Source organism: Balearica regulorum, chromosome 4 (genome assembly GCF_011004875.1).
Source record: "Balearica regulorum gibbericeps isolate bBalReg1 chromosome 4, bBalReg1.pri, whole genome shotgun sequence".
Taxonomy (NCBI): domain Eukaryota; kingdom Metazoa; phylum Chordata; class Aves; order Gruiformes; family Gruidae; genus Balearica; species Balearica regulorum.
Genome location: NC_046187.1, coordinates 7738808 through 7751678, shown reverse-complemented (window position 1 = coordinate 7751678; position 12871 = coordinate 7738808). Strand labels below are relative to the sequence as shown.

General features: G+C 40.2%; 1 protein-coding gene across 1 annotated transcript in view; it reads right to left on the bottom strand.

The window, feature by feature from the left end:
* Nucleotides 1-12871, bottom strand: part of FAT4 (FAT atypical cadherin 4) — a 145899-nt gene that overhangs the window by 38492 nt on the left and 94536 nt on the right. Inside the window, exon 7 of the mRNA XM_075751114.1 lies at nt 3011-3191. Coding sequence (XP_075607229.1) covers nt 3011-3191 — 181 coding nt within the window. The remainder of the gene's footprint in view (nt 1-3010; nt 3192-12871) is intronic.

Sequence of the window (12871 nt, the reverse complement as noted above, 5' to 3'; positions counted from 1 at the left end):
ATAGCAATGTGCATCTAGGGTGGAAAGAATGTGCACAAAGCCTAATGCGCCACTTAAATCTCCCTAAATACCAGCAGCACGGGCAAATTTTGTCTGTACTTTGCAACGTGTTAACCCCATGTGAGGTGTTGCAGAAAACAGAGACTTTCTCGTCTGTATTTCCACATATACAGAACGGCTCAAGCTTTAGCATCGGAAAGATGCTATGAAAACATTTATTTTTTTTTTAATAAAAAGACAATAAAGACAAATTACATTTGTGACAGGACAGTCTGAGTACCACTGCGTGCAAACCAATAGGACAATATAAGTGTGTCTCAGCACAGTTACCAAAAAATTCCAAACTCAAGCCAAAACCCCCCCAAAACAAACAACCAACCCCCCCCCCCCGAAACTTTAATGGTGACAACTCGCATAAAAAGGGATTTGACTGAAGCACTTAAAATCTGGCCTTTCGACTAGTCTGTGCTGACCCCTCTTATCTATACTATCTTGAACAAGACTGCTCATGTGTGCATTGCCGTTAACAACCTCATCAGCCTCCTTTAATGATGTCATAGGTTATCACCAGAAATAAGAGAAAAAGAGTTGGTACGTATGGACATATAACAGTTTCGCAGTTTATGTACTTCTTGCAAAACACAGTCCATATTTTTGACCTTACGTGAAAACTTTAGCAGAGGATTTTACATACCATCATTGGAAACCAAAGATTTGATTTTGAAACAGGCTCTAACAAGACTGAAAAGGGGTTCTGAGAAGAACTCCTCTGACAAGAGACCTGACGTGTTCTGGTCCCTCTAGATTTTACCAGTTTTGCAATATCAGCCATATTTTAAGATTTGCATTACTCTAAATGCTGAATCTGGACAAATTCTGTCCAAGAAAAACAAAGTATGTTCCTGAGTCTACAAAGTGTAAAACAAAACTGACAACAATTTTTAAATAGCTACTAACGAACAAAAAAAATATTTTTGTCAACTATTCTACTATGAGGTACTGAGTGAATGACAAAGACTAATGGCAGAGATATTAAAGCAATTCAGCCACATTAAAGAAATCCGAGAGCACCCTGATAATTTCTGATTATGGGATGCAATCATTACAATCATTCATGCTTTGTATGGAATTCTCTTTTCTAGTCAGAAATAGTTTCTTAGAGTAAGAACGAATAGAATTAAAAGCTTCATTGTTTAACAATTTAATAAATGGTAATTTTGGATGCTTTTCAAATATTTAAAGATGCCAAAACATCAGGTTTCTATTTTTGGCTTGTAGCTAGTTGGAAAGAAAATATTACAGTACTTTATACACACTTGCTTTGCCATAACATAGTTCTGTTTTATTTTACTTCCTTTTTTTTAAAAAAGTGACAACCACAGTGATCTTTTTAGGCACTTTGAGGAATGGACTGAGGTGAACTAACAGAAATAAATAACAAAGCTACTTTCGTAGCCTGTTTTGTAAGTTTGGAAACAGAGATACAGGTGTTTGCAGTCATAATAGTTAAATGTGATGACATTACCTACGTGTCCTTCCAGTTAATAACTAATCCGAATCTGCTTTGTACTCCATTCACAATAAATTAGTCCTCAGTGGATGATCTTCAGCTTGTCACTGTCACTCAGCATCTTCATCACTCTTGTCTGCGAAACTGGGAACGGCCCAGGTTCAGCCCAGTGCCCAGTTAAGTTGCATCAACTGAGCTCTGCAAACCATGTGACATTTAAAGCAAAAATACCAGATTCTAACTTTTTACTGGTTTTCCAAACGGGATAAACTTTACACCTCGCCTTGTGCAATTTTCATTCTAAACTGAAGACATTAACTGACCATAAATTTACCCAAGGAACATGTTGGCTTGAAACATGAAAATTGCTTAGTGCATGAAAAGATGTGAACGCAGCAGCTAGGCAGGTAGAGGTTTCCGTTGCCCGTTCAGCGGTGTCTCCCCTAACATCTGTATTAGCATGTTGGGTGATACGGTACCTGCTCAGCTAATTTATTATAAAAGCATCCATGCGTGCACAAGCAGTTATCTAAACTACAGTTAGGTTTGAAAAAAACACTTAAGTTTCAAAATAAGATACCAAAGCCTTCCCCAAATATACGTATGCTATCACAAAATTAACACTATCCACTAGTTTGGACATTTTTATGCAAAAAAAGTGATACTGATTTTCTAGATTTGCCTAGCTTAAGAATGCAAGTTCTAGTCAGAACTGCAAAATACATTCTGTACTATAATATTATTTAACTCTGCCCCAAAGTCAGCTTTTGTAGCAAATTTGTTAATGACGTTTGAAAAGTACATCTTCCTCTTCCCCGCCAAGCCCTTCCCGAAAGCTCCTTCGATTCATATTTAAGGCGGCTGTCAGCCTCCAAGGCTTTCTAGCTTCTTCAGGGATACGTTTTCAAAGATTTGTATTCTATCTATTAACTATATCCTTCATTACAAGGCCCCAATTCTAAAAGCTATGCTAAGTAGAAGGCAAAAGCCTTTCCAAAGGCTACGCAAGCTGATGGCAGTCAGGAATGATGATCATTCACAGCCTATATTGTATTTCTTAATGCAGAGAATGTATATATAAAGACTGCAAGCTGAAGTGCTTAATCCATTTATGATATTATTTGAAGTTTCAGGGTTTCTTTGTTTTTGTTTTTTTTTTTAATTCATCTACCTTTGCACTTATTGATAAATATAAATCTAGCCTGTTAACAATTCCACTTGGGTGCAAAGTAAACTTGTTTGCTTTTCACTTTGCAAAAAACCTAAAATAACACTGCAACTCTACTTGTCCTTAATATAATTCTAAAAGCCTATAAACAACAACAACAACAACAACAACAACAAAAAAGCACCAGATTTGCCGATATAATTTAGATGCACATGTAGAGCTGTCCTTTTGTGTCTTACAGCTTTATGGCTCGTGGGTGATGGACACTGGGGAAAAAAATCTTCAGGCAAGGTATGAGGCAGTATTACATACAGCAACAGCAAACGACCTACCTAATAACAGCATTTGTAGAAGCATCAGCATCTGAGGAGTTTACGAGCAAAATATCTGTCCCCGTAGGAGCATCCTCCGGAACAGTGGCAGAATACACATTAAAGGCGAATGTGGGGACATTGTCATTGACATCATCCACCGTGACAGCAATGGTTCCAGTGCCAGTGAGAGCAGGAGATCCTGCGGGAAAGCGGGATACAAAATGCTAGAGGTTACAAATACCACCGTGCTAATCCGAGCTCTGCCATCCCCGATTTAAAGCCTAGCGCTTCAGCATGTCACAGTTCACAGAACAAGAAAACCAATTCAGCATACAAGAAAGGGTCAGATTTGTTTCAAAGGCACCTCCAACAGAAAGTACAACTTGTGAAAGGAAAAAAAAAAAAAAAAGTTGTTATTTTTTTCTTGCTCCATCTAATTCCAGAAATATTTTGTAATACAAGCTCAGTGGAAAAAGATGGTCTTGGAACCGCTCAGAAGCCTTCCTGTAACAATTAGGACCAATTTGAACATGCGGTTGCCTTTCCTATTTCTCTAAGAGAAGATGTTTAAAGGTGGCACACTGACAGCCGTGAAGACTCTAGCCCTCAATTTATTTATCCACAGAACAAATAGAGCGGAACAGTGGCAAACCCCAGCTTTCCACGCGACTTTTCCGCTGCCGGTCGCACCCCTGACCTGGGAAGACCTTCTCTGAGCGGGTGAGAAGGTTGCACAGTCAGCAGCCCCGTTCAGACTCAATTTCTTCGTAGAAGCAACCATCTATAGCAGCAAATAATGCTCGCTTGGATGGGAAATCAGACCGAGCGTATTCAACCTACGGCTTTCGTCCTCCTTGTTATTCTAATGCTTAACTCTGATGAGCAGAAACAAGTCAGAAATAGCATGTTTATTCATGTGCAATCTCTCAGCATTTATTCTCTTAAGCTTTTCCTTTGTCAAGTCCAAAAAAAGACAATGAAGAGTTTTACAAGTTCATGTTAGTTTTGCCAGTCTATTACACTTATTTTTAGCCAAAAATCAGCAAGACATCTTCTGCTAACCAAATTCTTCCCTGAAAAAAATGGTATCGTTCCTTTCTTTGGATACATAACACAAAGGATAATGAGAGAATGATAGTAGAGCATAAAACACATGAGTTATGGCCCCTTTTACTGAAAAGACAGATGACAACCGTGCCTGTTTTACCCAGGATTGCATCACCTTCCCCTTCAGCCTCAAAGAGATAGAACTATTCAACATTTGCTAGACTGGGAAAAATCGATGATAATGAAATGCTTTGGGCCAGAGACTGGTTTGAGCCCTTGCCGCAAGGGAAGCATCTTACACAGGGCTTTCGTTTGACGAAAGGCAGGCAGTCCTCGTGTGACTGCCCCAGTGCTTCCAACTCAGCAGACGATCGGGTCGCTGCTCCCCTAAGTTATTGCTGGACCTCAACCTTAGGGCTGGGGAGGAGGCAAGCTCTGCTCTTAGGTCTTATGTGGTCCTGGCAAGGGCTCCAGACACCGAGGTCTTGCATAAAAGAAGAAATAACGATCCGCTTTCCCACATGTTAACCCTTGCAGGTTGAAGTACCACCACACTGCAACCCGGGAAGAAGCTGGGAGCAGCTTGCGCACGGGAAGGAGGTTTTTCACCGTTAAATACTTCAAAGTAACTTGGCTTAACGCGCAGACCGGCTGAAGGAAAGAGCTTCCAATTGAATGGCGCTATAAATCTCGCAAGGCTGACTTTGAAGCCTGCTGATCGGACGGGCCGGATCACGACATCGAGGAAAGAACATACGAGCCAAAGAGTATAGGTTTCATGCCACAGCCTCGCACAATGGAGGCCTTTCTCTGCTCTAGTCTGAGGTAATTCATTTTGCCAATTAATATACTTTCAGCCAGGAAGGCTACATTAAGGCAATAAGCCTGACTCATTTTTTATCCTCTCCCCCGATTTTGTCATTTAGCCAAACACTTATAGATAGAAAAGACTGCAAAAGCGTTCTTGATTGCTGAAATATTGCCCGCGGAGTGTTTATTATTACTGCATTAAATGAAACAGAGTCCTCAATGGTGTTTGCTGCATGTGTCATCAAGCTCTGGCCTTCCAAACACATTTAATCGACATTCATCTAGCAGCTAATGAAATGAAAAGTTGAAAGTTGTTAAGTTTCACAGGTGATTAAACAATTTATACATAATTCAGAAATTAATCTTGGTTAAGTCACATTCAAAGAGCATCAGTAACGCAATTCAGCCTGGAAAAGAAAGCGAACTCGCAGCTAAAACCTGAAACTCATTGTTTTAGATTTATTTGCTAACGCAAAGAGCCAACGCTGGAAAATTCACGCTATCGGTTTATTCACACAAATGACCTGCAGCAGCAGCTCCTCCAAACCGCTCCTTTAGAGGCAACCTGATGCTGGGGCGATGGGACTGGCTCCAGCGCGGCTCTGCAGGCTGGCCCATCCCAGCGGGGAGCACCGAACTCGGGCTCTGTGCCGCGCTAGCTGTGCCGGAGAGAGGAGAACGGGAAGAACGCGTTCACGTCTGCCGGCAAAGCACCGCGTGGCCATACGCTAACAGCAATGGGTTTGCTCTTTCTCCCGTGTGGCTATGAAACCTTTGGTCACATACTGGAAATGGTCAGAAGGGATGCCAGATGTAATAGCTGCTTGCGCGCTATGGATATTGTCCTGCTCAGGATTACACCGATAGCAGCAGCTTTTAGCTCAACCATTTGACTCCAAGCAGCCTCAGCTCCCATTCCTCTCTGAGGAATCTGAATTTGCAGGGTACCAAACAAACTCTCCAAGGGTCAAATCCCAGCCCCCGCCTCAGCTCCCCATATATTCCATGCCATTATTCTCCGATTCCACTTCCCCGTTGGATGCTTGTGCAGTTGGAGGCAGTGCACAGCGCAGTACGGACGTATTTATATTAGCCTCAGAGAAGTGAATATACCAGCCAAGGTTGAGCACCACACTAATAAAATTAGCTAGGGTAATGTAAGTAACCCAGATCTCATTCAGCGTTAGCTTGCGGCTGCGTTGTGCTCGCAGAAACATCCCAGAAGTCCAATATTAATTCAGCTGTTTGCAACATCCCAAGTCACTGCTCTTCAGTTCAAAATCCCAAATCCTTCTCATTTTACTTAGATGGAAAAACTCACGTATTTACATTGGTTTCCTGTCTATGCAGTTATCCAAATATGGGTTTTTTTACCCTCTAAGTAAAACATCACGTCCACAAATTTACTCCTTTATTCTATTACACTGAAAGATAAAGTTGCAATTTCACAGAGACTCCTCAAAGCTTTTATTCACTTGAAATTAAATGACTAGCTCACATTTCTGCAGTTACTGAGAAATATAAGAAGAGGAAATTACAAATGAAGTAATTTTCTATGGAAAAGAAATAGCTTGGGGCCAAATTCTACCGTCCTCAGTGAACTTTCAGTGAAAGTTGTGCTTGCATAAGGACCACAAAATTTGGCCCCTGGTAATAAGTAGGTTTCATAAAATGTACATGTCATATTTGTGGTGAGAGAAGTAGTTTCCATGGTCAGGCTGAGTTCCCAGATTTCTTAGTTTTGCTTCGATAGCAAATCTTCCCCAAGTCGGTTATTCTTATTATGCTGGAGTATCATCCCTTTTTTTCTTCAAACTTAATATTTTGCATAAATAAGTGTAGTAAATTCTGTGTAAGTTCTGCAGTATTAGCCAAACACTCAAGATGCCCCCAAACTGTTTTTAATAAACCAGGCATGTTACAACCTATATAAAACTGCTGTACACAGCCACGCAAGCCTCGGAGTACTCCTACAAACAGCCCTGAGGGCCAGATCCACAAAGAAACATACACTTTTCCCTTAGTGAACTTACACTAAAATTTCTACCAATTTTTCATAACAGTCCGAACTATTTTTCAGTAGAAGCAGCACCTATTTCTTTCTAGTGCTATACCACTAATACTTTTTTTTTTTTTTTCCCAAATCCCAAAACACCATGTCTCACAGAGGCTTAGGACATCCATGCTGAAAAAAAGTTTTCTAGAAAGGCGGAGGAAAGAAAGAACCATGAAATGATTGATCACTGGAAAACATAAAGTTAACTATGCAAACCAAATGGGAGAGATTGGATCGACTGTTCAGTGAATATCAAATCTTTTAAATTTTAAAGATGATGACATTAATATTATATTATTATTACTATTTTGAATTTCCCATCTCTGTGTGCTGTGGTCTGTTTCTATGAACTGAACGGTTTATTTTCTAGGTGACAGCTGTACATATACATTAAGCAGACAGTCCCACAAACGTCCACACGTCACAGCTGACATGAAGATTAACCTGGGATAGTGTCAAAATAGTAACGCTGAGTTCAGGAAGAAAATTGCTTCCCACGGATGTTCTTCCAAAAATTTAAGCTTTTTGCTTACATCTGCAAGTAAACATGTGTCTGGGGACGAAGAGAAGGAGCAGACCTTGGGAGCCTGCTCCTCGGAGGCCCACGGTGGAGGACGCGTTACGGGGGGGTGGGGTGGGTACAAGAGGCCACCTCGGGCTTGGCCAGCGCGGGGCTGTGGCTCCCCTCTCCGCGTGGGACGTGGAGGAGGTGACGTGAAGAAATGGCCGTGGGGGACCGTGGGGCGGGCAGGGAGCAGCATGGGGGCAGGACCTCTTTTCTCCCAGCAAGGCAGGACCGGCAAAGACCTACAAGCTGGTCTTTCGCCCCATTCGCCAACGCTTGTTTGCGACTGATTGCCGCAAAAATGTGACGGTAGTGGAAATGCGACAGCTTAGAAGTTTAACGCGCCCTCTCAAATTTTTCCTCCCCTCATCCAGGAGAAGGGGGAAGAAAAATACTGGCTATGTGCAGCAACACAAATAGAAGAAAGGAAACTAAATGCAGGATGGTGACATTTAACCTGACAATTTCTACCTCCCAAATGCAGGATAACCAGCAACGAGAGGACAAACATTTCTGGGTGAACTCATCATAAGTCACTCATTCTCCTAATTGGTGCTAATGCTTACGAGCCACAAAGTCATCCACAAGGGATGCACCTAAAGACCGCTTTCACTTTCACCTTGGCCTACTCATGCACCTTCAGAAGAAGGGAGCGCCACCTACTCTCTTCATCCACCCTTGTCCTGCAGAACGGGGAAGGTAAGCCCTCTCGGGTCCCTGTAATCCCCAAACACATGGCACCATATGCTCCAGCGCATCTTCAGGTCTCCACACCACAGCTGGACGTCAGGACGAGCGAGGAAGGATCAGAGTGCTTAGGGGACTGGAGCAGTAAAAGAAAACTATTGAAAGAAACCTGCAAAGCCATTTACCATCTTCAAGAAAGCTCAGGAAAAGATGATGCTATTGGAAATTATCTTGGCTGTGTGGTAATGTATGGCTCACAGTAAAAATTAGAAATAGGAGAACGTGTTCAACACGTTATTGTTTGAAGCTTTAACGGCTTCTGGGTCCGGTCTGTGCCACAGTTAGCACAGCAGATAACAAAACTATCATTCCTTTCAGAAACCAGGCACTCAAAGTTTTTGCCAGCATTAAAATATCAAAATTAAGTGCTAGGAAACTAACAATAAACTTAAACAAAAACCCTACAGATACATTTCACTAAATTGAAAAAAAGGGATTACACTTAAATAAAATGAATCTAAATGACTAATCGAAACTCATACTGCAGGCAGTTTACCGTGTTTTGTGGTAAATTAAACACATCATTATCCCGAAAATTGGAAAGCGATTTAACAGAAATGGAATTTTTGCTTTACTGAAATGCGTTGCTTTGCAACAAAGCGGATTGCACTTCTCTAGTCAAACACTCAGAGAATGAGTCCCAGGACTAGAAGTTGTATGCGTTATTACAGAGCATTAACTTTTTCGCTCAAGTAAACAAGGCCTTTCTCACAATAAAGCGGCCAATCTTTCTAAAAGCATTTAAATGCAGACAGAGTGTGCTGAGCCTCACACAACTGGTGACTTTTAAAACAAATATGGAGCTAGAGTAAGTTAAAATGCAACTAGCTTGCATCACACTTTGGAGTTCCAGTATACACAGAGCTTGATTTGAAACGTGGATGACCTTCAATTAACTTATTTACCAGGAACACAAAAGAAAGTGTGTATGTGAAATGAGAAAAATAAGTAGTTCATTTTACAAGATTGCACCACAAATACTCGTCCTGGCTGGATATGTTGATTGCGTTTTGTTTTCCTCTTACTCAATTTTTCACTGCAGGCTTCCATACTAAGTCTTAAAAAACTGGTGAACCTCGTATATTTTGAGGCAAAAGCTGAAATACGTAGTTAAAAACCAAACATAATAAAGAGCTTAGAAGCTAGCCCTACTCTCATTCAGTTCAGCGGGTGACTGGTGAATGAGACCATGCAGGAACTGAGATTTTCCAAATTTCTGAGCGTGTCAAATCTGAGTTTTTGTCGTAGTTAGGTACAAAGTAGTGGTTGTTCCCAAAGCTGATTTAACAGAACACGTACTTCAAAAAACAAGGGAACTGTTGGGATAGATCTGTACATGTGCAAGGTTTATCTGACAAGAAAAACAGATATTAGAAAACTCAATATCCTCCCTCATCTACCAGCCTAAAGAAGCTGAGAGCAAACAGACCTAAATTTGGAAACATAAGGCATTAAAAGTAAAAAAAAAAAAAAAAATTCATTAGACAAGAGTCCAACCTTGTTCAAGGAATGACATCTCCAGCCACACTTAGGCTGATGCACGTCCACAAACACACCCACTCACACATGTTTTGGCAGTGCAAAAGAAATCCTTATCCCAAACAGTGATGCAAGATGGGATCTCTCATCTGTTTTTATCCAAATGATTTTTAAATTTGGACAGTTTCCTATCAAAATTCCTGGCTGACCGCATCTGACGAATTCACTAAGCTTTGCAGTTTCCAGAATTTCACTGCCATACATCTAAATATGCTGTTGAAATGGCGGGACTTGTATGCACATATAGAGAGAGTTTTAAGTTCTCTGGTGTATATACATTTCCTTATCCCTGTTCTTTTCCTCTGACCTGCTCATCTGAACAAGTTACCTGCAGCTGTTTACCCAGAGAGGGGAAAAAAAAAAACAACACTGTTGCACTATTACAGAGCTGGACCTGCTGGAACAGAGATACAGACCGAGACCAAAACACATGCAATAAAGCAAAAGTATAGAATGCATTTAACACAACTTCAAGCTGTTCCACATAACAATCTTGTTCTACACATACACACGCACATTATCATAAACTTATCACTTACACATCTGAGAAACAGTAGATAATATATCCCTCCAGTTTAGCATTTTTCCCCATTGCTGCTTTTGTTCAGCAAATTTCAAAATGTATGAAAGAAAGGCTGAAAGAGTCCTGCTCCACCACCCACAGCGTGAGCTGGATACGGGGTTGCTGACATAAGCAGATGCCATTTAGCGACTCGTGGCTGTCATGTTTCATTCTCCTTCCACAAAAGGCACAACCATTAATCCCACATGCCATAAACCCTTGACATACGCTTGTCATCTATTAACATCGAAGGTATATGTCACTGGAGACAGTGCTCAGAAAAGACGCAGGTATCGCAGGTTTCTCAGCCAGAACTGCGCTTAGTCTCAGAGCAAGAAGTTGCCTTCTTCCAAATATGCTCCTGAAAACAAATCTTTAAGGAAAATTTTTTTGCAGCCGAATATAACGCTGATACAAAACCTGGCGGATGACTGATCGTAAGGGTGCATCTCCTGTATCGGCGCTGCGGGCAGTGCTGGGAGGGCAGCACGACCATGGGCACCGCCAAGGCTTCTGGTGGCCAAAGAAAGATTTAAAGAGTAGAACTGCAGTTTAAAAGAAAGGCGGAGACCTTAAAAAAATATTTTCTTAAAACCACCAAGTTACTTCTCCTTGTTATAAGTTATTGCCGTAAACAGAAAAAAATAGAGAAGCTGGCTCCTGCAGGGACTGCTGACTAAAGCAATTTTTGACTGCTTGTGACTCCTGAATATCCCACAGTGAAATTCCTGTAATGCATGATTTTGAATTATGCTTTAAAAACACCCTGTATAAATAGTGAAGATTAACCAGCAGGATAAGTGTTCAGGCCACATGTGCATGTTTTACTTGTTTTATGCTTGCAATTAAGGCTTCCTGAACTTGTAGCTTTGTATTTGAAGAATGAGCTAGCAGACTTTCATTTTATAAGGTGTAATGTTTAATTTAAAAAAAATGGTTTAAGATCACAAAGACTGGAAAAATCTCAGTATTTCTTAAAGGCTGAGAAATTGCACAGCATAATGACTACTCTAGTTATCTTATTCTTCTGCAAAACAGATTACATTCAGTGAACTCATTAGCACATTTGGAGCAGAATTTCATATAAAAGTGATGAAAGCAGAAGGATGACAATTTTAAATTAATTTGCATTTAAAACTTCCAAACTAATCATAGCAAGATGGATGAATGAAGAGATAACAGAAGTGTAACAGCCTGAAAATTTACAAACTGACAATTCTTTCTTCCTTGAAATTTTTGATCATCTACTAAATCCTATATATTAAGCATTATATCCTAGCTTATTTTCCAGTTTAAATACATCTACCTGAAAGAAACGAACACAAGATATAATCGCACAACTGAAGAAAACAATGGTATTTCCACCAAAGCAAGAAAGGACTTTTTCCCAACTGTGCGATGGAAATTTCCAGCCCAACATGGATGGAAAAAGGAGAAAAAAAATATCCTTACCAAGCAGATAAGCTACTTGAAAAAGAGCAGTAAGAACTTCTTTGAACTACATCCAGTAGAGTACCTAGTACAGCTGATCTCAGCTTACCATAGATCAATACTTCTATCATTTATGACTGAAAATATTTCAAACTTTAATCAGATAAACCTGTAATCCTAATCATAGATGATGCTAACTGCTTTTTCTTAGATTAACCCTTTAAGAAGGAGCAGAAATCAGCTTTGACAGTTCACGGCACACGCGTCCCTGGCAAAGCTGGTATTCGTAGCCCTTTATTTCTGTTTTGTTCCTTTGTTATTTTTACAAGGTTCTTGTAAGAAACTCTGGATGATGCGAAACATCCTTGAGTTACTGGATATTCCTGTTTACCTCATTAGTGATGAGGTAATCTGATAGAATAAGAAAGACCATCACCTACACTCAATCTTTTCAGGTGGCATAAAATTATGTTCCTTGAAAGAGACAACAACTATTCTCACCAACACTTATGACTAACCAAAAATTCGTAATAAATAATGATGTTTCTACCAATAGTCAGGATTTCTTTTACTTATGAGAGATGCAAAGAGGCAAAATATTTAGTTACCTAATAAAACTTGAAGTTTTCAACTGTAATTTCAGGAATGTCTGTAAAGAGATTAAAACTTTTGGCCGTGTTACTATATCTTATCTTATGCTTTCCTAGACTCTAGAAGAGAAATACATTAATCTCATTAGGATTCTGCTCGTCTATTAAAAAAACCCCAAACAGCCAATAAAACAAATATAGGATTTGCATCCATACTGAGGCAGAACCTCTGGAGTTCTCCTCAACACCACTTGGACCTCAATAACATTACTGTATTTTTGTGTGGATAGTCTGCAGGTTTTTCTACTGCAACGTCCCCCTCCCATGTCAGCTCTGCCATAGCTGGCTCTCTCCCAACACCCCAATTTCTGAACCTTCTTGCCTCTGCCAATAGAAAAATCTCTGAAGACCTATTTCTAAAGAATAATACTTCTAACGGCTATAGGTTAGCAATGGGTTTATTTTTTTATATAGATTATTAACTGAAAATTAGAACATCTTACATTATTTAAAATAATTTCCTTTCTTTTTC